The following is a 26,879-nucleotide window of genomic DNA, read 5'->3' on the forward strand; positions in this document are numbered from 1 at the left end:
TGAGCCCAGTGAAACTAACATTACCACCACGATGATTATATTTTCAAATAAGGAGAGCAGAAACACACTAGAAATGTAAAATGATGATAAGATCATTCAGAAAACTTGTCTTGTGTTACTTCAAAACTTGAATCGTGTTACTACTACTTGCGATTTTGCTCCCCGCCGGGAGCACAAACATCAAGTGATATTTATACAAATGCAAGAAACCCATCACATACTATATGCATGCATTATGCATATAGTATGTTTAATATATATATATATATATCTCCCTCTATCTCTAGCTCTGAAGGAATGTTTTGACCTGACCCAAATGAAATAACTTTGAAATAATATATTTGCATTTATATGTTTATCAGTTCTATTACCAAAGTAAAGTCATCAGGAACTTAAGAGCTAATAAAACTGATTATATATGGTCATTCCACCTGTCCTGTCCTGACTCTCAAATCTGATATATAACAGATACTGTAGTCCCACTTCAGTTGATTTTAGAGTAGACAGTTGCCAGAATGTTCTGAATCTAAAGGCCGTGTGTGTTTTGCATTTGTCAGTGTGTGTTACAGAGAGGGAAAGATAGCAAGAGGGAGAATGTATTAAAGAGTTTTTTAAGACCCTCACTGAAGAGGACAAATCAGTGCAAAGACTTATTTATCAGGTTTCTGTTCAGCAGGCAAAAAGACTGGCAAATCATCCCAGAGCTTCTCTAAGGCATTTTCTTGGGTTATGCAGAACACATTAACACTCTAATTCACATACAGAGTCACAGCTCACAAACATAACCCCAGTGCTCTTCCCACTCATGTACATTGGTTGCTGGAGCTGTCTTTGTATCCCATCACCATAACAACTGCCTTGAAGCACCTGAAAAAAAAGGAAAAAGCCAAAGTGAATTTCTCTCACTCAGTTTGCCTCAGAGATGGTGAGCATAGCGGTCGGCACATCCTCATAGCATGTCAGTGATGTGTGTGAACAAGAGGCGGGCTTGTAGAGGCAAGCAGGCAGCAGATGATATTGCATGAGGAGAAAGGGATTTGTAATGTGGAATTTGGAAAGTGTTGAAGGGTGTGACTTTTCAGAGCACAGCCTAGACAGTTTATGATGCTACACATGGTGAGTGCCAAAGGCTTGATGCATTCTGTTGTCATTTTTGCACGTGCATGTTCATATTTGTAAGAGTGTGTTTTAATGTTTGACATTACATACCTTTGTTACATCTTGCAAAACGGGATTTTTAAATTTTTTTTATGTGTATCTGGATGCTTTTCTACATGTGATCATAATGTAATGACTATGGCAAAGAAACCATGAAAAAATGCAAAAGTAACGAAGGTCATCTGTGAAGATTATTTGGAATACTGCAGATAATGTGTAATTATATATTAAAGGTACACATTCCTGTTTTCAATTAAATTTTATGTGTTTGAGTTTAAGCTATAGTGCACTAAACCTCTTTCAGTATTTCCTTTCATTCGATCCACCGAATGACATATTCCTTTAACTGAATCTGAGATATACGGTTGTATCTCAGATATTCTCAAGATTGATCTGTTCTTTCATGCTAATGCCTTGCCGACAGCTTAATTTTCATATGTACTTTATAGGCTTGCACTTGCTTTAGTAGAGTTTATGCATATGTTCAATCATCTCAAAAGGCACAAAGGAAATAAAGTGTATTTGAGTGTGTCCTTTTAGTTTAGGGTGGTTCATATTTGCATGTTGGTCTGTGAATGTGTTTGTGCTTGTGTTATGAGGTTTTAAACATCTATTTTAGACTTGATGAGGTGTGAGTGTTGCTTTGAGGCAGTGTACAATATTATAACCATTACATTTGAACCCAAAATGTGACATGAGCCCCAGGATCCCATTTTCATGGCACTAATCTTTAAAGGAAAAATCTTTGTTACAGTGTTACTTTCAAGCCCTTACCCCGTTTTTTTCAGTCTGTTCTATAATAGCTTAAATATCTTCTAGTCCATTTGATGGCATGACAGGATAGAAATAAAACCTTCAAACACAGAAGGAGAGAACAACCACTGTAGCTTTCATCTCTGGACTGCATTATTAAACATCCCCATCCACACGAGTCTGACATCACCCAGTCACAGTTGTCTTTTCCCCCTTTTCCCCTCTTACCCTTCTCCCCCTTCCCTTGTCTCCCTTCATTAGGCAAACCTGAAGAAGTTTATGGAATATGTGCAGCAAAGGAACATTGAAAAGGTCTCAAGGTTTCTGGAAAAAGGCCTGGACCCTAACTTCCATGATCCTGACACAGGAGGTGAGGAAGTCTTTCGTAAGAAATATCCTTTACTTACCCTGCCTGAGTGGGCATATTCCCTTTTTTTACAACCTTGATATGTCTGTTTTCACCACAAATAACAATTTGTGGATTTTTCTGAAATAAGCCTTCTGCATGTTGGATAAAGCTGGATTATTCGCCTTGCTAATCTTCTCATGTATATGCAAATGTTTGTCCAGCCATAAAAGAGGTTTCCCTGCTGTGTGACCTGTACTCTGGCAGATGAGCTGTGAAGCGATGGGCACATAAGAATAGGTTGGTTTAACACCAACAGGAAGCAGCCACTTTGGCAGAATGGAGGGTGACAGTCACCAGAGCCAACGTAGTTATACAGATGCAGTGGAAATGCAAACCCACATTTTCAACTGTAATGGGCAATTTTATCATTGAATACGGACAGCGTCAAATGTTTAATGTTTTTTATCTAATAAGAATTAACGTTAATATCATGCAAATGTGTTGATCTTTCATACAGTTTTCTTACTCATTTCTTGGATTCTTACAGAGTGTCCGCTAACGCTGGCAGCACAGCTGGAGGGATGTGCAGACCTCATCAAAGTGCTGAAAAGTGGAGGTGCACATCTGGACTTCCGAACAAAGGATGGCATTACTGCCCTGCACAAGGCCGTTCGCAGCAAAAACCACACAGCACTCATAGTTAGTATAGTGCACACAGCGATACACAAGCTGAATCATCAAATTTATTACTTTTGCTTGATTTTCCTCTCGAAAAAGAAATACAATCATGCAGGCTGGTTACCTCTTACAGTAGGTACTTAAGCAATGGAGTACAGAGGGTGCTTGAGCAATTACTCAATATGTGAGGCTAATGTACCCCCTTTGAATGGGTTGGCATAACCACTTAATGGGCTTGAATGTATGAAAGGGTTTATAAGAGTCTTACAATTGTTTCACCATTGAGCCAGAACTATTGAAACTTGAATTTGTCACTTCCCCACAATGCTGTCATTGCCAAATATTCAATGTCACCGCGCCATGTAAGTTCAATAAGATGTTGTTTTAGAAACGCTGAGGTTCTTACTCCAGTAATTTCTTCAAATGGAATATGGAAAAGCATTATTAGAATAGGTTATTCATGGCCCACAGTTCAAGAGTGCTGCAAATGCCATATTTGGGGTGTTATAATTAACTTTATCCTTACTGTCACCAGAATCACTTTGTTGAGGTCACTCGTCTCTCTGATGTTCACATTGCATTGTAGAAAATAATCAGAGTTTAGACTGGTGACTAAAGGCATTAAAACAGTGTCTTTGCTCCACAGACGCTGCTGGACTTGGGTGCATCCCCTGACTACAAAGACAGTAGGGGGCTGACTCCTCTTTACCACAGTTCAACGGTAGGAGGAGACCCCTACTGCTGTGAACTGCTGCTGCATGACCATGCACAGGTCGGCTGTGTGGATGAGAATGGCTGGCAGGAGATACACCAGGTAATACACAGTGACACGCACATGCAAGCAGATAACAGCAGTCATGGGATACTTTGTACAACACACAACTGCCCCACACATGCTTGATGGAAGTGGAGATAAGAAAATTTAGATTTTTACAAGCATTTTCTCCATTGATTTAAAACACGAGTCTATAGACATGTCGTAAAAGTTTAAAAATGTTTTCAGGCCTCAGATTGCGTCGCAAATTAGCAAATTGGTAGTTTAAAAGCATACATTTGTGCAAAATTAAGGTTTTAAAAGGGCCTGGCTCAGGGCCGTGGGAAGTAGTTTTTAACAGGGGGTGCGGTTTTAAAAAAAAAAAAAAAAAAAAAAAAAAAGGGGGGGTTCTCAAACTTGTAGAATATTATGTAAATACAATAAATAGCTGTATATATCTCCTTCAATGAAATATTTTAATGAGCAAAAAACGGAGCCTTTCCTGCAATCTGACCGTGGAACTCTATCCGTGCTCGTGTGTAAAGGGCGCATATTTTGCAACATTGTTGCGAGCTTTAATTATATTAGAACGTTGTTTAAGTTCCTGTTGTTACATTGTGTTTAATCGTGTCCTGAACACACAGTTTAGGTCAGTGGCGGCTTTTTTGCCCTCGTTATGGTCAACGCAAACACCCATACCATTCCAAAAAAAAGTATGCAGCCTCATCAACTGGTAAAATATTGCATTTTATTAAAGCACTAAAAATTCATGGCAACTAGGGTAGCCTATAGCCTACATTAGGCCTACTGAACTCATGTGTGTGATGTGTCCCACGTCAGCTCACACAACATCAGTCGAAAGTAATCACTAACAAAACTAATTAAGAATTAACTACATGCTGCGCGGTGGTAGCTGCAATAACAGCATCGTCGAAAATAACTCAAAACTCAAAAAAATAACTATGCGTACATTACTGCTCGGCGGCAGCTGGCTTAACAGCATTTAAAAAAAATAGGCTATATAGAGAACAGAATGTTGCTGGGCTAAACTTGTTGGCCACACCTCCATCGAGGGTCTCTGTGGATGACGAGCACAGACAGACAGACAGACAGACAGACAGTGGACATTAAACCAGAGGTGCCATAATATCATAAACCACGTCTCATTCTCAGCCTCCTCATGGAATGAGCCTACACGCGGCACGCGAGTCCTGAGTCTTAACTTTATTTTTGTCTAACCTTTTTTTTTACTATTTTATTATGTTTATCGATGCATTTGTAATGGATGCAAACTAGCAGAGAACAGTCGAGTCTAAGCATAGGCTACATAAGTAAACCGCGCTGTCTCGCATTACGGAGTAGCTACAGATGTCAATAGCAACTTTGTAACGGTAGACCGGAGCAGTGGCTCAGTTGGTAAGAGACGTGCTTCCGTTGTTTGAGTCGGAACATTTGTGTTTTCAGACGCATGTTCGAATCCCGATTGGAGGAGACTGTACAATAGGTTTTCATGAAATATATTTTTGTTAGCTCCCCACCATCTCGCAATGCACATTCAGCAGGGGGTGCAGCCGCACCCCCTGCACCCCTAGTTCCCACGGCTATGGCCTGGCTGTAAGTTTATTTATATTTTCAGTCAAAATCACAGCAGCCTTGAAGCCAGCCCAAACAACATTTTAGGCTTCATAAAGGGCTTGTGAAATGTATCAACACATCATACAGACACCCTCTCACCACTATTTGAGATATCAATTAATATGTTGATGTTAGCATTTTAATAAGTAAATTTAACCACAATACAATGTGTAGCATACTCACTTTGAAATTAAGGAAAGACTAAGAAATAAAGGGCGCCCCCTTTGACGGAGGGAATAATATAATAAACAATAGAAATCAGTCTCACTGCGCTACTCAGTAGTTCTCCCTGACCACAGTTTTACAAAAGGAAACTTACGACGACTCATTAAAATAGATGTAAAATATTTAGAGAAAGCTTCAACCAAAACGTGAACCTTGAATCACAAACAGGAAAAGTGTGTGCTGTAAGACCTTATTTTCACATGGAATATTGTTGTAGGAAGCAAGTGTGTAGTGAGAGTTATGGCATATGGATATGAGTTGTGAAAATGCTTCAAAAGAGCAAGATGGATAAAGATTACGGAGCTGGGTTAAATCTGGGGTCTTAATTCTAGGGACTAAATATAGGTTAATGGCTAGCAACTCTGAAGTAATAAATGGTTATAACGCTGCATCTCTAGACACCAACCATGACATTTAAAAGAAAGGGGGAGGTTGGAGCTTACTGTTGGCTGATTTAGTTGTCCTTGTTCTGCATACGCACCCCTGCTGAAAAGCTTCTCACGATCTGATTTTCTTCTTTCAAAATCCCCTTTTTTCCCCTCAGCTCCAGGTTTACATTCACACAGGTGGAACGGGAGCTGGGCTTAGGCTCAGTTTTCAGCCTGTGAGATGACTGGAAACAACAACTATTACCATGCAATACAGACACAATATTAAATTATGTAGACAGTGACATTTGTATCTGTAAAGCAAGCTTTCTAGTGTTAAATGTATCAAATAAAACAAAATACTTTAAATCCCAAAGATAAACTGAAATAATATTGATTATTTATTTGTTAATGGTGGAAATATCTTTCCAATCCAGGTGACTGCCTGTAAGTTTATACATGTGAATAAAGAACTAAACTGCATGCCATCTTATCCCGCGTTAACTCAAAGAAACACACACAATACCATGAAAGTGGATTAATAAATAAGTCTTATTAACTCATTATTTTAGGCTTGAATACTAGATTTGGCTAGAAATGACTAATTTTTCTCGTACTTTTTTGCCAGTGAAGTGTTTTCTTTTTATACTTTGTACAATCTTCTAAGTGGTACAAAAACCTTAAATGACCTGTACAATTTGATTTCCTTTAGTTAACCCATTTTAAGTAACACACATATAAATGATGTACATAGTAAAATCCCTTTTGGAATCCCTTTGAATGTGGCAAAGAGGATCTGGACAGCCTCAATGGTCTGGTTTTCTGGCAGGAAGTAGAGGTCTTGTCAGGGGATCTGTGATTTGCAAGTTGTTTTAGATGGGAGAGAGCATCTGGCCAGTCTTTGGTCTGAGATTCTCCTCTACATTTCAGTGTCTTTTGTATATTTGAGCTGATAGGTTATCATTTAAAAGCATTTTTGTCTGGTTAGCAGCAGAAGGTTTTTGGCAGGAAGGGAACGTCCGATGAATAGGGCAGCATTCAAATCAAGGTCAATTTAAAGTGAAGTGATGTTTTATCTCTTTCAAAGTTAGTTAAGTCCCAACATCTGCTCTAACTGGTGGGTTTGAGTCAACAAATTCCACACAGGAATGTTAATGGGTCTCACAGAATTGAAGCATCTCTTACTACACACTGAGGTGCTGTTTACACATACCCGGGTATTTTGATAAACGCATATTTTCCAACCTTCGTTTTAAAAAAAAACTTGGTGCACACAGCCCCGTTTTCAAAAAAAACCACGTCTACATTGATACGCTATCAGGAGCTGTTAAATTACGCCAAGCCTGACGGTGGCAGTGTTAGAACAATGAGAATTCCATACAAGCCAATCAGAAGCCTAATAGAGAACCGCAGACAGGAAGAACTTCCGGATCCTTTTCAAGAAGAAAATATGGCGCCAGGCTCATGTGTGTGGACTAATAGCGAGACTGAGCTACTTTTACACGTTGCGCTGGACTATAAAACTGGTAAAGCCGTGAAAAATGTCTTTATTGTTCAATACATTGTATGACTGTAATTTTCAAAATCACACAAGCGAGTATAGCTCTCAACAACAGAAATGCTGCTAGTACCTCCATGCTTGCCAGATAAACAATGAATGGCGTTATCACGCTAGCATCCTGCCAATATGGCGGATAGGGGCGGGGCTCTGTACTATGACGACAACTCCGCATTCCATTCTGAAAACTCCGTTTTCGTCTCTTTCAACCAGTTTACACACAAACGCTAAACAGAGTTTTTCCAAAATCTCCACTTTTGCCGGAGTTTTTTTTTAGCTTCGTTTTCAGAGGAAAAAACTCTGTTTGTGTATAAACGAAAGGCACAAACGAAGGGAAAGGTCTTCGTTTTTCAAAATACCCAGGTATGTGTAAACAGCACCTGAGTTAGCTACAAATGTTTATCAGGTGACACCTTAGCATTTGATCTTTATAATAATTGATCCAACAATAGATTTTATTCTTTTTAAATCTCCTTTTTGATCAGAATTCAGTTTTGAATGGTACCTTCACAATAGATTCTGAGCCGAAGGTTACCATAAAACAAAATGCATGTTGTTGTCATAGGAATCATGCTTTCCGATGGTTATGCAAAATGAGTCAACTTCTTAATATATGCAATTAGCTGATTATCGCTTGTTTTTATAGGAGCAACTGTGTTTTTTAATAATTTTTCTGAATGTTACTCTTCTACATTCATACAACCTGCTCATCTTATGAATTAAGTGTCAGCTAATCAGTGAATTTTGTACAAAACAAGCATCAAATGATGGGCAAAGCTCCCATTTTAAAACGAGCACACGCAGAGCCTGGATAGGAAAGCCTGACGTAACAAAGAAAGATCAGAACCACTGTCATGGCCAACAAAGTTAGCCAGTACTTGCTTTGTAGTACATCCTTCAGGTGTTTTGAGAGGTGCATTGTGTTTAGTTCTTAGCTGAGGATTTAGGGATTTATAAGCCTTTTTAAGTCTAAATCCCACAATTTCACTGTCATTTACATATTTGTCTGATGCTTTTTTGGCAAGCATTATATATAACTAAAATGTATACCCTTCCCCTATGCAAGCCATTTTCCACTAATTTATAAAGCTGTTTTATGTAAAAAAAAGTCTGAACCTCAATATTGAGATTCTGTTTGGTGACAGGCATTATAGAATGGAACACAGAGGTTGAATTGAGTGCAGAAAATATATAATGTGCCCTCCTGTTTGTTTATGTTACTCCTCTGAATATTACACAAGCCCAAACATAATTTAGATTGTTTCATAAGTGTGAAATGTATCAGCACACCATCCTTTTCGCAGCTGAATAGATTTTTGTAACTGAAAGCGACTTGTTTCATAAATGATGCACCTAAGTACAATCCACGCTTGCCAGATGTTTCCTAAATTGTGGCTTGTTTTCACTTAATTTTGGTCAGGTTTGTTTAATTTTTGTGTTTTTAAAAAATGTTCCTGGTTCAGAATTTTTTTTTGTTTTGGCATAGTCAAAACCCAACAATTATTTTTTTACACATATTTAAAAAAGAAAAAAAAACGGCTGATCCAACTCTGTCATTATTTATGTGATAAAGTACTGTCAAAATGCAGAAGCAGTGTATAAAAATCTAACTGAACCCTTAATGCTTCCATAGGAATTAAGAGGTTAAGTACCTGCCTGCCGCTAATTAGATCCACTGGATTAGTTGATCACCAGCAATTGTTACTTCAGCAATGATCTTAGAGAAGAAATTGTGCTTGCCATCAATCTAGGAAGGGTTTTCCAATATGAAGCCCATAATTCTGCATTTGGTACACCTCTGTGTATTGTGCACAGAATGCGGTTTTGCCTTTTCTTGTTGAAAAACGCATAAATATCCCTGGAGGAGAAGTCGTCTGGAATGAAGCACATATTGCGCCAAAAGCTCAGTGCACTTTTTTGCAACCTGGCTTTTGGAAATGCTGCTGATAAATGTCTCGATAACCTTCAGCTGCTGTGGTCTGTAGCTCACAACATTAGTTTCTTCCAAAAAAAGAACTAGAAATACTGATTGGTTTGACCACATTGCAATTTTCTACTTTACACATGCCCATATGAGTAAAACAGCTATTGAATGAGACCACAGATGTCCAGAGTTGGCTTGAACTCTTACCCTTTGAGTGCTGTGAAATTCCTTCAGATTCCACAAATATTTGAATGATATTATGCACTGCAGAGGAAGATATGTGCAAATCCCTTCAAATTTTCATTGAATAAGATTATTTTTGATCATTTTAATTGATTCTACTCACACATCTGATCTGATCATAATTTTTAGATACAATTAGTTAGTTTTATTTATTTATTTGTACCTTTCTTTGGTGTGGCAGTTTGCAGAGGAAAATAAAGTGACTTCCAAAGTTCCTGTGACTGATCATAATGCAAGGGGAGATTTTTCCAGAGCTGTCTTTCCTTGGTGCCACCGTGCATATTTCTTAGACCAATTTGCACCAGATAAAAAAAAAATCTGACTACAGCTGTACATGTCACATTTAAACAAACACATGCTAAATATTTCAGTTGATGCGATATGCAGTTACCACATCACAGCTAACGCTAACAATTACCTGTACATGCAGTGCATGTGTTTCTACACATAGCAGGTTTGGTGTTCATTTTTAGTGTTCATTGATAAATTTATGTGTTGATATATTTTCTTGACTTACAAAGAGCAAACTAGGCAAGACAAGGCAAGGCAAGTTTATTTGTATAGCACAATTCAACAAAAAAGGCGATTCAAAGTGCTTTACAGATACATTAAAACAGTAGAAATAAAAAGCAAGATTTAAATTTTAAACAAAAAAGAAAGAAATAAGAACAATTGATAAAATCAGATAAAATCAGTAGTTAAAATGTGATTAAGTTCTGAAACTCAAGCTTCAGATTTGGAGCTTTATTCAAATGCAGCTGAAAATAGGTGTGTCTTCAACCTAGACTTAAATACACTGAGTGTTTCAGCTGATCTGAGGCTTTCTGGGAGTTTGTTCCAGACATGTAGAGCATAGAAGCTGAATGCAGCGTCTCCATGTCTGGTTCTGACTCTGGAAACTGATAGAAGACCGGATCCAGATGACCTGAGGGGTCTGGAAGGTTCATACTGGGTCAGGAGGTCACTGATGTATTTTGGTCCTAGACCATTCAGAGCTTTATAGAGCAGCATCAGAACTTTAAAGTCGATCCTCTGATGGACAGGCAGCCAGTGTAAAGACCTCAGAGCTGGACTGATGTGGTCCACCTCAGTTGCTTTCCCTGACTATGAAAAAGTGCACAGTACATGTTGAAATGACAACATGTGGCATCAGTAATAGGAGAATTCTGTATGTGAAATAAATACACAAATGTAGTGCATTTGAATGCAAACCACCTTCTTTGTTATTTAGGTCGCAGTCCATTAGCATCCTCTGCTGTAACACACTGTATGCAGTGTGGCATAATGCAGTATGGGCACTAATATTTCCTTTCATCACTGTTTTCCTTTTCCTCTGTTTGTGTTCTTGACTCTGCATTGAACAAAACATGTGGCTACATAGTACTAACTACAGCCTATTTTAGACTGGTCAAACCTGTTAACATATGGTATTTTGGTCCATTGTGAAAGTATTTAATCAGCTTACATTCCTGAATCAAATGACTGGTAGTACTACTCTCGTCAGTAGGCAGAAATCTCAGATATTAATCAGTTATGTCTCTGATTGGTACTTTTTGGGAAAGCATCACCCAGGTAAACGTACAAACGGTGCTGTCTTTTTATTCACACAAACAAATGTTTACTGACTGTAATATCTTACAAGAAAGCCCAGAAATTGACAGGAAAAACTCTTAGACTAAAAGAGAAGAAATGTATAAATTTTACCTGTCTCCAAGAGCATTGGCACCACACTCTCAGTTCAGCAGTGTGGACTTACTTTGATGGTACTGTCAAAAATAATGAAGTAGACTAATTATCTTTGAAAGTCATACTTTTACTAAAGCCTCTAAGACACAGTGCCATCTCTTCATGTTGCTGTAGCTTACATGCTTGTCCCCTGGGAGGTGATGGTACTTACTGAACGTAACTCCAGTTCTGTGTTCATTGTAGCACTGAGGGTAAACATAATACTACTTGCATTGGAAAATGATTTAATTAGCTTGTTTAAACAGTGTCTTTGAATTGTATTCTTGTGTTTTGTATTATTCAAACGTTTTTACTCTGAAGAGGCACATTTTTAGGGTGTGGATGTACTAAAGGTTTAAATGAGGATATTGATGATGAAATGTCAAATTGGATCATATTTCTTTGATTATATATTCCATACTATATAGAAAACGAAGCAGTCTTTCAGCCATACACATTTTCTGCTTTTCCAAGCCTGTCAACTCCTGCTCCCAGTCTCTTAGATTTCTGTCTTTTTCAGCATTATTATTCTTGTGGTAGAAATTGTCGACAATAAGACACACTGTAGAACGGCTGATAACCAACCACAATCCCAGCATCATTTGTGTGCTGTCTCACTGCTGTCATGCACTGTTAGCGAGACAGAACACTAGAATGAGAGAACAATTGCAGCGGAGAGCTTTTTGCCTCTTTGTCAGTGGACAAAGGACAAAACCACAAAGTCAATGGGCAAGTAAAAAAGCCAGGAAATAGAGAATAGATTAAAAGTTTATTGTTCAAGTTATATGAAACAACAAAGCAGGAAAAGGCATAACTCCTACCAGAATAACTTCACACATTTACATTTAGCCTCGGGTGAAACAAACAAGACTTTCACTTCTTTTTAGATAATGGTAGTAACATGGGAGAGGAGGATTTCACATAGGAAGTAGCCCAAGGAAAAGTCTGGGCTATTTCCAAAAACATCTGTTTTGGTTGACCAATCAAAACTTATCAAAGGTGCAGAGATTCAGATATGGGGTTTAAAGATTTAGTATTTCAAGCAACTATCTCAGCGATATGCTGAAACACATATTTAGGTTGAATTCTGGATTTGAGCACATTAAATATATAGCTGTATTATGTGGCAATGGACTCTCCATTGTTTAGGTAATTTTTAATCACTGGGGATTAGGCTAAATTGGACATATTAGAGGCATCCTTTTTTTAGCATCTTTAAGATGAATTCTCTTACGAATGTGCATTCTTTAGACACACATAGACACTGTACAGAGGTTACCTTTGCTAAAAAAAATAAATGTGTTTATTTGTGCTTTTAGGCATGCCGCTACGGTCATGTGCAGCACCTGGAACATCTGCTGTTCTATGGAGCGGACATGAGTGCCCAGAATGCCTCTGGAAACACCGCCCTGCATGTTTGTGCTCTCTACAACCAGGTAACACTAACAAATGAATGAATGAATGAATGAATGAACAAATTAAGAAATACATTTCCATGTTGTGTTTAATGTTCTTTGGGTGAAGAGGCAATTTTGTCCTCTGTGGAGCTGAATTTGCATTGGATGGTTGTGCATGACGCAGTTTAAATCCAGCGCTAATGTTTGGAACAGGCAGAAGAGAAACTGCCTCTTTTAGACAACAGGGGAAAAAATAGGAGGTCATGAAGGTGAATGGGCATGTTTTTCATTTATGTCCAATCTGACAGTGTACTGTTTAAATAATTAACAATGTCCACAGTCTTTTCTCTTTTGATTTTCATTGCATTACCTTACCACATCTTAAACATTCATGGAGGTTTTAGCAATGTTTTGCAAAAACAGACCTTTGCTTTGCTTTTGTTTTTTACTCTGTCTTGTGTTGTAAATTTTTTTTTTTTTAGTGTATGGAATTGTCATTTATTCCTCTTCATTTACTCTTGATAACCTGAAATGGAAACATGTTATCGGAAATTCTTGCAAATGTTATAAACACTACAGACATTTATCATTTACAAAAGACTATTGATTCAGTCCTTTTCAGTCCTTTGCAGAAGATTCTTTGGCAGCCAATGGAGCTTTCTCACAACGCTTTTCACACCTGGATTTGGATAGTTTTTTCCTTTCTGCCCAGCAGATCCTCTTTAGGTCCATCTCATTTGACCAGAAGCATCAGAATTGACAGGCTCTCTACAGTAACCCTCCCAGGTTTATATCAGATTCAGAAGATTCACAGATTTGTCTTAAAGCTCCCCCTGTATTGTCGGTGATGGGTGAACCACTCATCAGTTTGGTCAGGCAAAAGTATAAAATGTCACAGGAGATTCCAGACTCTTGCAGTTATATTATTAGGACCGCTGTTCTCTTGGGAACACTTAAAGTGTTGGAAATTATTTAATAATTTAATGTCTTCAAATTTTTTTGAGGCTCAATGTTTTTTTTTTTTCTTTTTTTCTTTTTCCTGACGGCCTAGAGACAGTGAAAATCATAAAATCAAACATATAATTTGTTGAACATATAATGTAATTTTAGTCTTTGTTTCGGTGTGTTAATGAAATTTTATTGCTGCCCTAGTAATTCCACTACTTCCGGCGCAGCAAAAATACTGAATGCCTCAGAGTGCCAAAGTTATCCCTAAGGCTATCAGGAGCTAACTTGAATCCCTCTGTTATTGAAACAAAGGGAGACAATGTTGTTGAATGTCATTTGTTTTAATCAAGTCAGTCTGGTCATGTTACGTGCATTATTTCAGATACTGGAGCCTTATAACTAGCTTTGCTTTTAGTTGTTAATGTGTTGCAGTTCAGCCAATTAGCTCAGTTAAGTGTCTGACACACATCATATGGAATATTTCTATTTAGCTCAGTTGACTTTTATTTTTACCTAGCCATGTTTGTTTGTTTTTCAACACACAATGGTTGAAGGAGGAGGAGAAGAAGGAGATTTTTATTGTTACTGACAAGGTGTTTTTCAGTAAGTCTTCAAGAAAATCTGGACATTATGAAGAAGGGTCATTCTCACAACAAGCAGCTATGCTTTAGCTGTTGAAAGGATTAGAACATCACTTTGTGTTTTAGAGATTTGCATCTTTGGTGAGTTTTTTGGATTTTTTTATATAACATTACTAACCATGCCAAGCACAGTAGGGGCTCTTTAATGTGCTTAGCAGAAATTACTGTTCAGGATACATACATGACTGTTGTTTTTTGTGCGTGACTGCACGGCTGTCTGTCTTGCTATGATACTGTGAAAGAGAATAAAAGACAGACTACGTCTTAGCTAGATGTTTAAGTGATGTTGAGATTTAGCGACCTGGCTATGACCTTGACTGTGTGTGGTGGAATGTACATTTAAGCCCATCAAACAAGATAAGGAGGGAAAAGTTGAGGGGATCTGAATATGTAGTTAAGAATATTTTATGTATGTAAATAGTAGCATTTTATATGGCAGTTATGTATGTGTTTAAGCATCTGAGCTGTGACTGTGTTGCAGCATTGAACCCAATCAGGCTTTAGTGTTTTCCTTTAGGACATTTATGTAACACAGACACTTGATGTTACTGTACAGAGCATTCAGATTTTCAGGATAGTTTCCATGCATCAGCTCACAATGTGAGTGCCCATCCCAGCTTGGGCATATTCAAGTGGCAGTCCAATGCATTGTTATCCTCTACCTGCTTATTACTTCTATCATTGCGTCATTTGTGAATGTAGAATAAAATGCGTTGTACATAAAAAGTGCCTATGTACATTTGAGTTTTAGTGTAAGTGGGTGAATGAGAAAAACATTGTAAAGCACTTTATAGACAAAATAAAATATGTAAGAGTGTATATTTTTAATGAATGAATGAACGTGTTTCATATTGGGAAAAGTATAGGGAAACACATGGGGAAGAGGTCAGTGAAAACCAGCATACTTGTGTAAAAACCCTAAAGGGTTTACCCATGTACTGTTTGGATTGTGGCTCCTCAAAGAGAAAAATATAACTAGGCACTCAAGATGATGCCTTTCTGCTGCTTCATTGGGAAATAGAGAGTGGTGCTCGGTTCATGAACATTAAATGAGCATTTTTTCTATCCCACTCTCTCTCTCTCATGCGAAAAAATGAAAGATGTGTGCCAATGTGTGTGTGCTGTGATTTTTACTGTGTGCTGCACAGCTGCACAGTTCTGATGTATGATCGTCTTCAACTCAACTGGAACAGCACAGTCTCACAAGAGAGGTAGAGTGTTTGAGAGTCGTGTCGGCAAAGCATCAATACTTAATACTAACTAACACATCCACGTGACTGAATTAATTATATGCTTAACTTCTCAGTAGAACGAGGACCAGGGGTGTGCACTAGTATTGCACATAAAACATGATATTTTAGAATAAAACATTATTTTTTAGGATGAGGGTAAATTCAGGATCAGGTTAACTTTATGGTTAGATAATCTGTTGCTCTGGTTGTTAATGGAGTTTGTCATTTGGTAATTAATGTCAGTGTTGAGCCAATGAATTGTCCTAAAAGTGATTGAAAGACAATTGCGTGAGTGTCTGACTGCAGTCATTTTAATCAAAAACAGAATGGATGAATAGGCTGATTTTCAGCTACTTGTACTATTTCTTGTAAGTCCTCAGTTTGGTAATGAGCCTTATACCAGCTCTTGCGTGTCCCAACTGATGAGGATGAGTGTTGTCGTGCCAGTGAAGACCGAACATCATGTTGAGCTGATTGATCCAAGAAACAGTGAATCCTAGCAGGGTTCCTGTGGGCCTAAAGCAAGGCTGTCTTGGATGATTATCTACAATGACAGTACAAAAATGGGCTGGTAGAATTGACTGGAAAACTAGTTGTCCAGTGGCAAGATCAATAGATCCATATGTAGAAAGAAAAGAGTGTTAGAAGAACAGATAAAAGTGGAGGGGAGTGGATAAATGACAAGATAACTTTCAGTAATTATCAACAGAAAAAGCTTGCTCAATGCAAGCTATTAGTGTTTACTTACTGGGCTTTCAGGCTGGCAGATGAGATCAGTAGCAGTGAATGAAGACATGGCAGGGGTCTTTTGCTTGTCAGACAGATCCTTGGGAGATCATTGGTGAGTGATTGAAGAGAGAGACAGAATTGTAGGGGATGGCAAATGGGCACGACACTGATGAGTTAAATTAAAGCAAAAAGGCACAAGACACAAACCAATCAGACCAGTGAACTCATGGAACAGTTAACGATAAGCACTCCAAACGAGGCGTCACTGTATTTCATGCTGCAGGCTTTGACCTACTGTAGGCTGCGCACAACAACAAGGACTAACGCAGCTCTCATTTAAAGTGTTTCAGTTTCAAAAAATGTATTTTATGTGCTTTATATGTTTGTCACAATCTATTTTAAAGCATGCTCTACATTTACTGAGAGACATCAATTTTAATCATATAAGGAATCCTCAAATGCTTAAACATGGCAGTGAGAGACAAATCTGTGACGTGATACATGACTAACCAGCATTATCAGTGTTAAGTTCTTGAAGTTGCTTACTGTATGCATCCTTATGTTGCTAAAGTAATCACATCTAGCAAACCGTGGTGAGAACAGAAATGGTTTTCTTAATAAATTCCTATAGGAAGCCTTGGAGAGAATAGCTAGACAGATTGCACACACTGTAATTGGCCTCCACTTTCATATTTGCACGTCTTTGTATTTTATGTCTCTGTGAAAAAAGCATTGTGGGAAGACACTGAATTGAACAAATTCATGGGTCCAGCTGTTGATGTGTTCAAACTCCCCTATCTAACATAGTGTTAGTTCTGGCAGGCAAGTAGTTAAGCTTGACCCACATTTCAATACATCAGCTGATCTGAAAGCCAGCCCCCCCCCCCCCATCAGCTGATTGATCAGCAGTTTCCTGTCTATGTATTCAATTGGTAAATTGACACAGAACTCTGAAAACTGCTTAACATGCCAACCTTTACTGCCTCCTCTGCAAGCAACTTCACAACCCACCTGTGCCCCGGCTCCTCTTTTCCAATCTGTATCCGACTTAATCAGTGTCATGTTCATCACTGACGTGGCTCTATTCTGTACTCTGGAGTCTCTTTGCCGCTGCTTTCCCAGAACAAAGCTCCGAACAGAACCACACTGCCAAATGCAGTGTAAACCACTGTTAATGACTTCTATAACTGCAGATCAATTCTGATTGCAAGATAATAAGACAAGTGCATCAACAGACAGAGTGAAATGAGGCTAATATTCTACCACGTAAATAAATACGCATGCTGGATGTGCTATGCAAGTGACATTTTCAGATCTTTCCTTAGCTTTTCATGGAGACATGTAACAAATTGCAGCCAGGGCTGACACTAAAATAACTAATAACTATTATAACTAATTTTCAAGCCATCTCTGAAACTTGAAGAGGATTTACCGAACAGTTTGAATTAATTTAGCCTTTTCCATTCATGTGTGTTATAATAAAAGTAGAGACCGTCTAACATATTGAGCTTTAAAAGTAGCTTCCAGATGGGCAAAATAAGGTTATTGTAGATACGTTACAGTGCTTCGTTTGAGTATGTCTTTGTTTCCTTCTTTATACTTTTTCTTGTCTCCTGTACTTTTTTTTCACTTTGATTACTTTAGCCTTATTCTTTGTTGTGAGATGAAGAGGAAATACAACGTTTTAGTAGTCTTCCAGATTTTACTGAACATAGCATAGAATATGCAGTTTGCCCTTTAGTTAGAGTTTTAAATTGCTCTGATAATGATGTCTTTAATTTCCACAGCTTGGCTTACGGCAGACCCAGTCACTGCACCCACACACTATCTATGTGTTTGCCAAAAAAGGGAACTCCAGGGCACCCAGAGCAGGTTGTCACATATGCCCAGCTTGATGAGTAAAACCAAATAGATTCTACTAACTGAATCAGATGTTCAGTTAATCTATGCATGCATTCTCCTGAATGTGTGACTCAGTGTCACTGTGTTAATTGTAGCGCAAGGCTAGTCCAATTACTTCTGTTCTCTGTGCTAAATTACATATCGACCGACTCTGCCAGCCAGCACATGTATACACATCCATGTCTCTCAATCTTCCTTTGTTTTCTAAATTTTGCCAAGGGAGTTGCACTCATTTACACACAAATAACTATAGCAATTACCAATAAGAATTACCAATGCCCCACAGAAAAAACACGTTTTTTCTAAAAGTTTTTTTTTTTTTTTAAGTAAATTTGCAACTTTTCATCTACTTCTCCCTACTGAGGGAGAAGTAAATGAGTAAATAAGTTAAAATAGATCCACAGACACTTTTTGATATGTTGGCCATTGTCATTCTAGACTCACTGGCAGACTTTCACGCTTTCAAGAGTTTCTGCATGGTACTGCAAAGTACCAGTCATAAGTACAGGCACCATCCCTTTCATGACAAAGTCCGATATGTTTGAACAATGTGAACTTTGCGTATCCAGTCACCGTATGATGATGCATGCAAGGCCAATTTTGAAAAGGCAGACTCTTAACTAAGTCTGTTGTACTTTACTAAATTATAAAGGTTATGCACAGGAGCTCACATTTTACTATGTATGCAAGTGTCTCATGGATAATGACTTGGGGGTTTCTGGTGTCATTACTGTGAACACTTTAGGGGAGGTGAAAGGGGTGGAACTGTCATAATTGTAAATTAATCCCACCTAATGTGAAAGCTCCCATAAGAACACTGTCTGTAGAAAGAAGGTCATAATAGTATGAGCTCAAATTCTTATGGCAGCCTGGGAAGACTGTATATTTTAATATACAAGAATATATGTAATGAATACACTTACAAAAATACAACAAACAAAAAATGAAAATGTTCCAGTTCATCTGCAGTACATTTGACTTTTTCTTATTTGATGTATTGAAGCATTTGAAAGTGGCGTATGTGTGGGATCAATATGTGTAAAATATCATTTGCATTGTATAAATCAGTTTCATGTATTGCAAGCAAGCTGACAACCTTTTGAAAGGATGAAAACTTAAAAGACGTGGGTGTGAGATTTGCAAAAAAATAACGAAACTTTTTTCCATGAGAAGACTTCGCCTGAAAGGGGACTTTGGTGGCTGTCTAAGACTTCATCTGTGAGGCAGAGAATATAATGACATGTTTAGAAAATACGTCTCAATCTCTGATAAATAACATAACACGGGTTAATATGGGCATCTCGCCCGATGACCACTGGGATAGGCTCCAGCCCCCCCCGCGACCTGACTGACAGATTCAGTGGGTATAGAAAATGGATGGATGGATGGGTTAATATGCTGCTGGATGTCCCGATCCGATCACGTGATCGGAAATCGGGGCCGATCACATGGTTTCTGACTCGATCGGTATCAGACCTTTCATCCCGATCGCGATCGAATATATAGCTATATATGTATATTTATTCAATTTTTTTTTTTTTATCAGAACTATAATATTTCAAAACAAATGGGAAAAATAACAGCTTAGTATTTACTGTTATGTGGTGGTACTGTCAGACTGTATCAACCAACCATAATATACGTAGACGCCTCATAGACTGACGCTGCCTTATTGGAGCTGACCACGGATGCATCAGCGCGGCCGCCATCTTTTATGGGTCTCCAATGCCTCCATATTGCATTTCGACTGAGGAAGGTGTATATCCCTACCTACAATAATCATAACTCCCCAAATTTTTATGTCTATGGTCTCAACGACACACAGAAACATCGCATGCGGCATGACGTCACTTTGCTGCGTGCCGTAAAGCAAAGCAGAACACGGCAGCAGCTTGAACCTGGGGGGAGGTGGGGGGAGTGTGGAGGTATTTTAAAGTGGATGACAAAAACGTTGGGGGAGTTCGGGGAGTTATGATTATTGCAGTTGGGGATATATACCTTCCTCAGTCGAAATAAATGTAATATGGGGGCATTGGAGACCCATCCAAGATGGCGGCCACGCTGATATGTCAGCTCCAATAGGCAGCGTCAATCTATAAGGCGTCTACGTATATTATGTCTATGTTGGCAATGATGTCAGCAGACCCAAGCAAAGCAAGCACAACACAACAAGCGAGCTGATCAATTATTATTTACCATTAGCAACAACAACAACGCAAACTGAATCCGACTGTCGTCTTGTTTTTCTTTCTGTGAGTTTTCTCCAGCAATAAACAGTCTCCAGTTTATTCTTGTCATGTCTCTTGCTGGTACACTTTATCTCTTTTTTCTTACTTACGCCAAAAGTGTTGTCTTGGGTCTCTTTACTGCATCTACCAGGTACCAGACACTGTCAGATACTTGACATGGTGCTGCAAAGCACTGTGGTGCCAGACTAAAAAACAAAGTTATGAATTTCAGTATCTCAGCCCTGGGCTACTGCAGTCCAGTTTCAGGCTTGAGAATGTGCATAAAGAATGTCAGTCGACTTCAAAATAAGGCAGAAGCATGTACTTTTTAAGGTTTATGCATTTTTCTGTTGCTGATTTAAATTTTATAGTTAACACTTTATTTAAAGTGAAGGCGAGATTATGACTACATCAAGAGAAGTGTTTGGCGGGTTGCAGTTACTGTTAAGGTTAAGATCGGGCTGCAGTGAAGGTAAATGAAGGTAATTCTGTGTAACATCACCTGGTGTAATGGAAACATGACTGTAACTGCATGTGTTCTTTGTTTTCTGTTGTTTTTTTTTTTTTAGTATGCGACAGCAGCACAACATTAAGGTTTCTGTGCATCGTTTCACAGTGCATCGTTTACAGATTGACACCACATACTAAATAAATTGTTTATATCAGTGCCTCAAAGTCTCTGGACTTAAGTTTGAGATGTAATTCTTTTCTTAATATAAGGTAGTGACTAGTCAGCCGAGGTTCAAGCAAAGACATATAGTTTTTAATTTGTAGATGCACCTCGCAGATCTGTCTTTTTCTCAAATTCACAAATTCATGTTCAGCCACAGGGTTTCTCTGGAGAGATTCTTGTTACACTGCCACCTCTGCTAGAGTCACTCTTAAACAGTTTTGTAAGCCTTTTTCTTTCACTGTGGATCATAGAGGTTGCTTTTAATCCAGGCATTAGCTTCCACATTGAATGGGCCTCAAATTACAATATTCCACTTGGTACCTGACTTTTTAACATCATACCCAAATTGTATAAATTTTCCTTTTTTTATTTTTTGTTTGTTTTGTGGGCTCGATTGAATATTAATATTAACTGCAGAGAGAAGACAAGAACAGAAGGGAGGTATAAATGTAGCAAACAGTCAAAAGCCAGGACTTGAACCTGGTTGTGGCTACAAGGACTTTCAGTCTCCGTACAACGGTGTGACTGTTCATTCTACTGAGCGACTTAGTGCCCCAAGATTTGTATTTTTAACAATTTTGAAATAATTTTCTCCTGGTTCCATGGCAGCCTGGACTGTTCATCTCTTAACCTTCCCTTCCCCTTCAGCATTCATACATGCATTATTTTAGCAAAATAGATTCTGCGCACATTTGTTGTTTCTCCCATAAGTGATACCGCCTCACGATTTAGATCCGCACTAATTAACACATATTGAGTCGACTTGATGCTAAAGTATTTTTTATCTGATGTGGCATGTAAAATCCTGTCTTTATTGACACAAATAGCAACTATATCCTAACACACAAATCTTTTTGCTGTCATTCAGGATAGCTGTGTACGGGTTCTTCTGTTCCGGGGAGCCAATAAAGGGATAAAGAATTACAACAGCCAGACAGCTTTTCAGGTACGTTTGCTGTTCAACAAATGCTGCCTGTTGACGTACACAACTTCATGTTGACATATTGAATGTATTTATTGTCAAAGTCACGTTTTCTCTATTCACAGCAAACTTAGTCAGGATCTGAAACATTACCATATGCACAAATTTAACATATTATACAGAAAAGGGCTATATGTATGGGTTTATGAAAATGAATACGTTTTTGAATGGGACAAAAATATTTTAAAAAGGGGAATAAGTCGGTTATAACTGTTGTTAGTGTTATGTTACTTAAATATTCTGTCTTTACCTTTCATGCACTCTATCAGGTGGCTATTATAGCTGGAAATTTTGATCTGGGAGAAATCATTACGGTCCACAAAGCATCAGATGTTGGTAAGTTGACACCAATAGTCACAAAAAGCAACCCTTTGAAGTATTACAGCTTTGAAAGAGATGTAGAGTTAGAGAAACGTTCGGCTGGACCAGAATGGTGAAAAAAGACTTGGTAAAGTGATTAGAGTTTGAATGCAGGGATATAGAAATTGAATAAAGGAGATGGAAATACGAGGTGTCTGGAGAAAGGTTCATGGGATTATTGGATCCCTGACGAGTTGAATAGATTCTTTCCTCTGTATGAAATAACGCACAGGAAAACTCTGCCATCTGGTGTGGACAGGATGTAATACCTCACTATAAACCTAATAACCTTATTCAAATATTTTGTCCACTGTTAGAAACGATCCTAGTTAAAAGGAACAGCATATTCCTTACTGTGCAACTTATTACTATCCTTATTTTATTCAGCAAACTTTGTTGATGAAGTGAGTCTTATTTTTGGTTTGGATTCTTTATCTCTCAGCGATGGAATATGATAAAACGCTGAAATTGATAATGCACAACCCTGGATTGATATCTCTGCTGTTATTCTGCTTTTCGGTAAGTCTGACTCTCTTTTGGTCATTTTTTGGCAGTGCCTTTCAGGGAGACTCCTTCCTACACAAACCGGCGACGTGTGACGACTGGCCCCTTGCCCTCACCACGATCCTTGCTCCGCTCTGCAAGTGACAACAACTTGAATGGCGACCATGATCATATCCACAGTCAGCCCCCTCGAGAATCCCGTGGCCGCCAGGGTCACTCCCCTGTCCCATCACTGCACAGTCTCCCAGCTTTTGGGCAACAGTACAGTAGCCTTGGAGAAGTAAGAAATGTTAGAAAGGTGTGAAACTTTTAACATGTGTGCACATTTTAACTTTAACTTTTCATGATGAATGCTTTTAGGAAAACAGGAACAACGTCACTGATTCAGTCTGTGTATGATTTTGTCCTAGACAGTTTGTTTATTTTACACATCCATGTGATGTTCTTCTTCTCTTCGGCTTTTTGTCAGAGTCGTCATGGAGAGATCCCTGACAGCAGTCTCCAGAGTACTGGCAGCTCCAGGTCCTCACATTCCCGCTCACCTTCACTACATCACATGCATGAAGAGGACAAGCTGGTCCCCAGACGGTCCCACAGCCATGGCTACCCTCATGGACATGGACCTCGTGGAAGACTCAGGTCTGTAAGGATTACTTTTGAAAAGTTAAATTTAAGTCTCAATAAGTTTCTTGTACAGTTCGGGCACAGTTTTTTCTTCGTGTTCCTAATTCATGTTCCGCCCTTGCCAGTCTTTTCAGCAATCCACTCTGAATAAACTGTGACTGGCATCTGAGTATGTACCTACTTTTATACTGAAACCATGTTTAAAAAGTCTTCAAGTCCCATGTGATGTTTTTGAATCACTTGTTAGTCACCAGGCAGCGCTGCATGTTATTCCATCTGGTCCCGTCTGCTACTGGGAATAAACATGACATGAAATCATCCAGTGGAGAATCTTTATTTATTCATCAGTCACTTGCAAATAGAAAGTTGTTTTACCTTAAAACCTCTACTGAAAAGTCATATATATTAGACATAAACTTGGATTTGAAACTAAAAATGTATGCTGATTACTTGGTATCAGATTTTTAGTGGTAATACAGCTTACAGTTACAGTCAGCGTAGTTTTTGTGTGGCCTGTGGTCTGATCAGAGGCATCATGTTTGGCATGCATCAACAAAATCTGTTACAACCTCTGTTGAGGTCAACTATTTGTCTGACTTGGAGAACAGAAGGCAAATGACACATTTTAGATATATCAAGCTTGCATTTGTATTTGTTGAAGTGTTTGTATGGCACAAGACACTAATGTGTATAGGTTCTTGCACACACAGCTAGGTAGACAGATGGAAAGGGGCTAATAATAATCACCACTGGGACTAATTGAGGTCTGCCAATCTGTGAGAGAGATTGAGAGACAGTGAATACATTCTGAAATCTGAGCTATGAGTAATGTTATTGGACATGTCACTCAGTTCAGAACAGCTTGTCAGTCGATGCTGGAACAAATCTCCTCCACTGTACACTGAACCATTTGACAAACTGCACAGTAAACCAGGGCTCTGATCACAAGATTAAACTGGTTTGTAGACACTTGGTTTGTTAAGCTTTTTATTATCGTTATTAGTCAGCAAATGATCACCTATGTACAGCACGCAGCTGAAATGATTCCTTGACCCCACACACTGTGTGTGAGTATGTGTGTGTTTGTGTGAAACTGTCTGCTGTCTGACTGAGGAATTGCATAACAGACACAGCTTCAGCTGTACCCTCTCTGCTCTAATACTGTCTTGTCACTTGAAACCATCCATCAAGGACTCTCACACATGCACATTTTTTTTACCTCTTTTTCTGTAAAATAATCACGCCCTTGTATATATAACTTGTGCATTCATCATTTTCAGTCATATATACAGGATAGATACAACCCCCCACATCCATTGCTGTGTTAACTCCTGCTTTAATCTGTGAATATATGATTTTAAGTTTGTTAGTTTTGTTTGGTGGTTGACGGACATGTTTCATCTGTGGAACTCAAGGATACAGTGCATGTCAATGTGACCGCGACAAGAACCTAGTGTGTGTTGACAAGAGTAACCCCTTCATCCTCTTTACTGCTGACATGTATGTTACTCTCCACTTACTGGTCAATATGGAGGTTACTGTGTCCAAAATATATATGGCATTGATTTTAACGCAGAAATGGTCATCATTACAGGGAGATGAGAGCTTCCTTTGCTATTCTCAACGTGCTGTAAACGAATATTACAACTTAGTTAGTTCAGCATGTGGAGTTCTGAGATATCTCTTCATACTTTTTACATAATGCCCCACCTCCTGAGCTTTGTACCCAGGTACTGCTCCTAAGTATATTTATTTGTGAGACTGCGTATACAGCTGGGAATCTTCCACTGTGAAGTGTATAGGTATAGATGGGAAACTGCAAAAATCTTTTGCAGACATTTTCCGGTGTTCATGTGTGTAAACAGCTTTAGACTTTTTACAACAAGAGGAGGTGCCTCTGCTGGTCATTGTAAAGAATGTATGATACAGTTACCTCTGAAGTTGGTTACACTTTTCAGACTTAAGAGGCTACCATCTGCTATTTACAAACCGCTTTATTACATAAAGATGCATTCACACATCACAGAGTACTAAAACCACAGGAGTATAATGCACAGTCAATTAGGTGTTCTGCAATCAATTAAATGAAACACAACTGCATTATCTGAACTTTATTAATTTTATCAATAAAACTGATCATTATAAGACCACATACACTTCTTAACATGGTCTGTCCCATATATTCTTTTTTCTGCAATATCTAGTACTGCACCAACATGGGAAGCATTCACTTACAGAAATGCCCCTCTTTGTTCTGTCACAGTGTTCATTCAGTGTGAGCGAAAGGGAAAAGAGAATGAAGAATAGTAGTTTTATTGTGTTTATGTTCTGGCCTAAATGGCCTTCTCCACTCAGGGATCTGGGACTTTAGTCCTGTGTGTATTACCCTTTCCCAATGTATTAAAGTGAGGAGAATATATAAGAACTCCAAATTGAGCAGCTGGCCTCCATGGCCAGGACCTTCACCCATGTGAGACGGATGCTGTCCTTGATTCTTTTTTTCTGAAATATTACTCCGTCCCTCTCTCGGTTTCTCTTCGACCTTCTGTTTATGCCAACAGTAGCTCAAGGGGCATTATAGGTGCCAGGGGAGTGTGAAATTAGCTTGGCTGGTCAACAGCCCGGCTACTCCAGCAAGTTCCTGTGGAAGTCACCATCACTTCCTCCTCCTCAGATGTGTGCAGTGCTGCTAGGGTTTAATAGCTTGGCTTGTCTTCAGCAGGAAGGTTACAATGAAACAATAAATGAAATCTTTGATAATACTGCATAATTTCATTAGAGCCAAACAAATTTACCTTTTTCCTAATTTATTACCTGACCTTAAACCATGATATTTAGTCAATACAGCATTATTGTTAATCATCACAATATTGTCTTCACAGTGACTGTGTCAGAATTTGTGATATTGAACTGTTCACGTTAGCACACGTGTATTTGTTTGGAAGAGTCCATCCATATCAGTCGATAGACAGCTTTAAAGTGACTGAGTGTATAATATGTTGCTGAGCAGAACATATTAATGTGTCTTAATAATGTCTAACTTTTAACAGAGAGAAAGCAATAGCATATTTTCAGCCGACCTCCATTGCAGTTGTTATTTTAGAAATAAGTGTATCACCAGTAGTGTGAGAGTGCATGGTTGTTTGTCTTATTTGTCCCTGTATTGCCCTGCGCTGGACCATCACCTGAGGGCCGGGGAACATGTAGAGAAGAGAAATGAGGTCGAAGAGGAGGAGAGTTGAGCTACCTCTATTTTAACCATGGAGAATTCACATTAAAGGATGGCATA

At 38.6% G+C, this 26,879-nt stretch overlaps 1 protein-coding gene across 6 annotated transcripts in view; it reads left to right on the forward strand.

Annotated features, from left to right (window-relative positions):
• shank3a (SH3 and multiple ankyrin repeat domains 3a) overlaps positions 1–26,879 on the forward strand; it is a 161,307-nt gene that overhangs the window by 61,619 nt on the left and 72,809 nt on the right. For all 6 annotated transcript variants that reach the window (XM_075469684.1, XM_075469685.1, XM_075469686.1 and 3 more), the window contains exons 4-11: positions 2,173–2,281; positions 2,808–2,959; positions 3,585–3,752; positions 12,690–12,806; positions 21,989–22,066; positions 22,372–22,438; positions 23,017–23,246; positions 23,436–23,605. In XM_075469684.1, coding sequence (XP_075325799.1) covers positions 2,173–2,281; positions 2,808–2,959; positions 3,585–3,752; positions 12,690–12,806; positions 21,989–22,066; positions 22,372–22,438; positions 23,017–23,246; positions 23,436–23,605 — 1,091 coding nt within the window. The remainder of the gene's footprint in view (positions 1–2,172; positions 2,282–2,807; positions 2,960–3,584; positions 3,753–12,689; positions 12,807–21,988; positions 22,067–22,371; positions 22,439–23,016; positions 23,247–23,435; positions 23,606–26,879) is intronic.

The sequence above is a fragment of the Odontesthes bonariensis genome, chromosome 7 (genome assembly GCF_027942865.1).
Source record: "Odontesthes bonariensis isolate fOdoBon6 chromosome 7, fOdoBon6.hap1, whole genome shotgun sequence".
NCBI classification, from domain to species: domain Eukaryota; kingdom Metazoa; phylum Chordata; class Actinopteri; order Atheriniformes; family Atherinopsidae; genus Odontesthes; species Odontesthes bonariensis.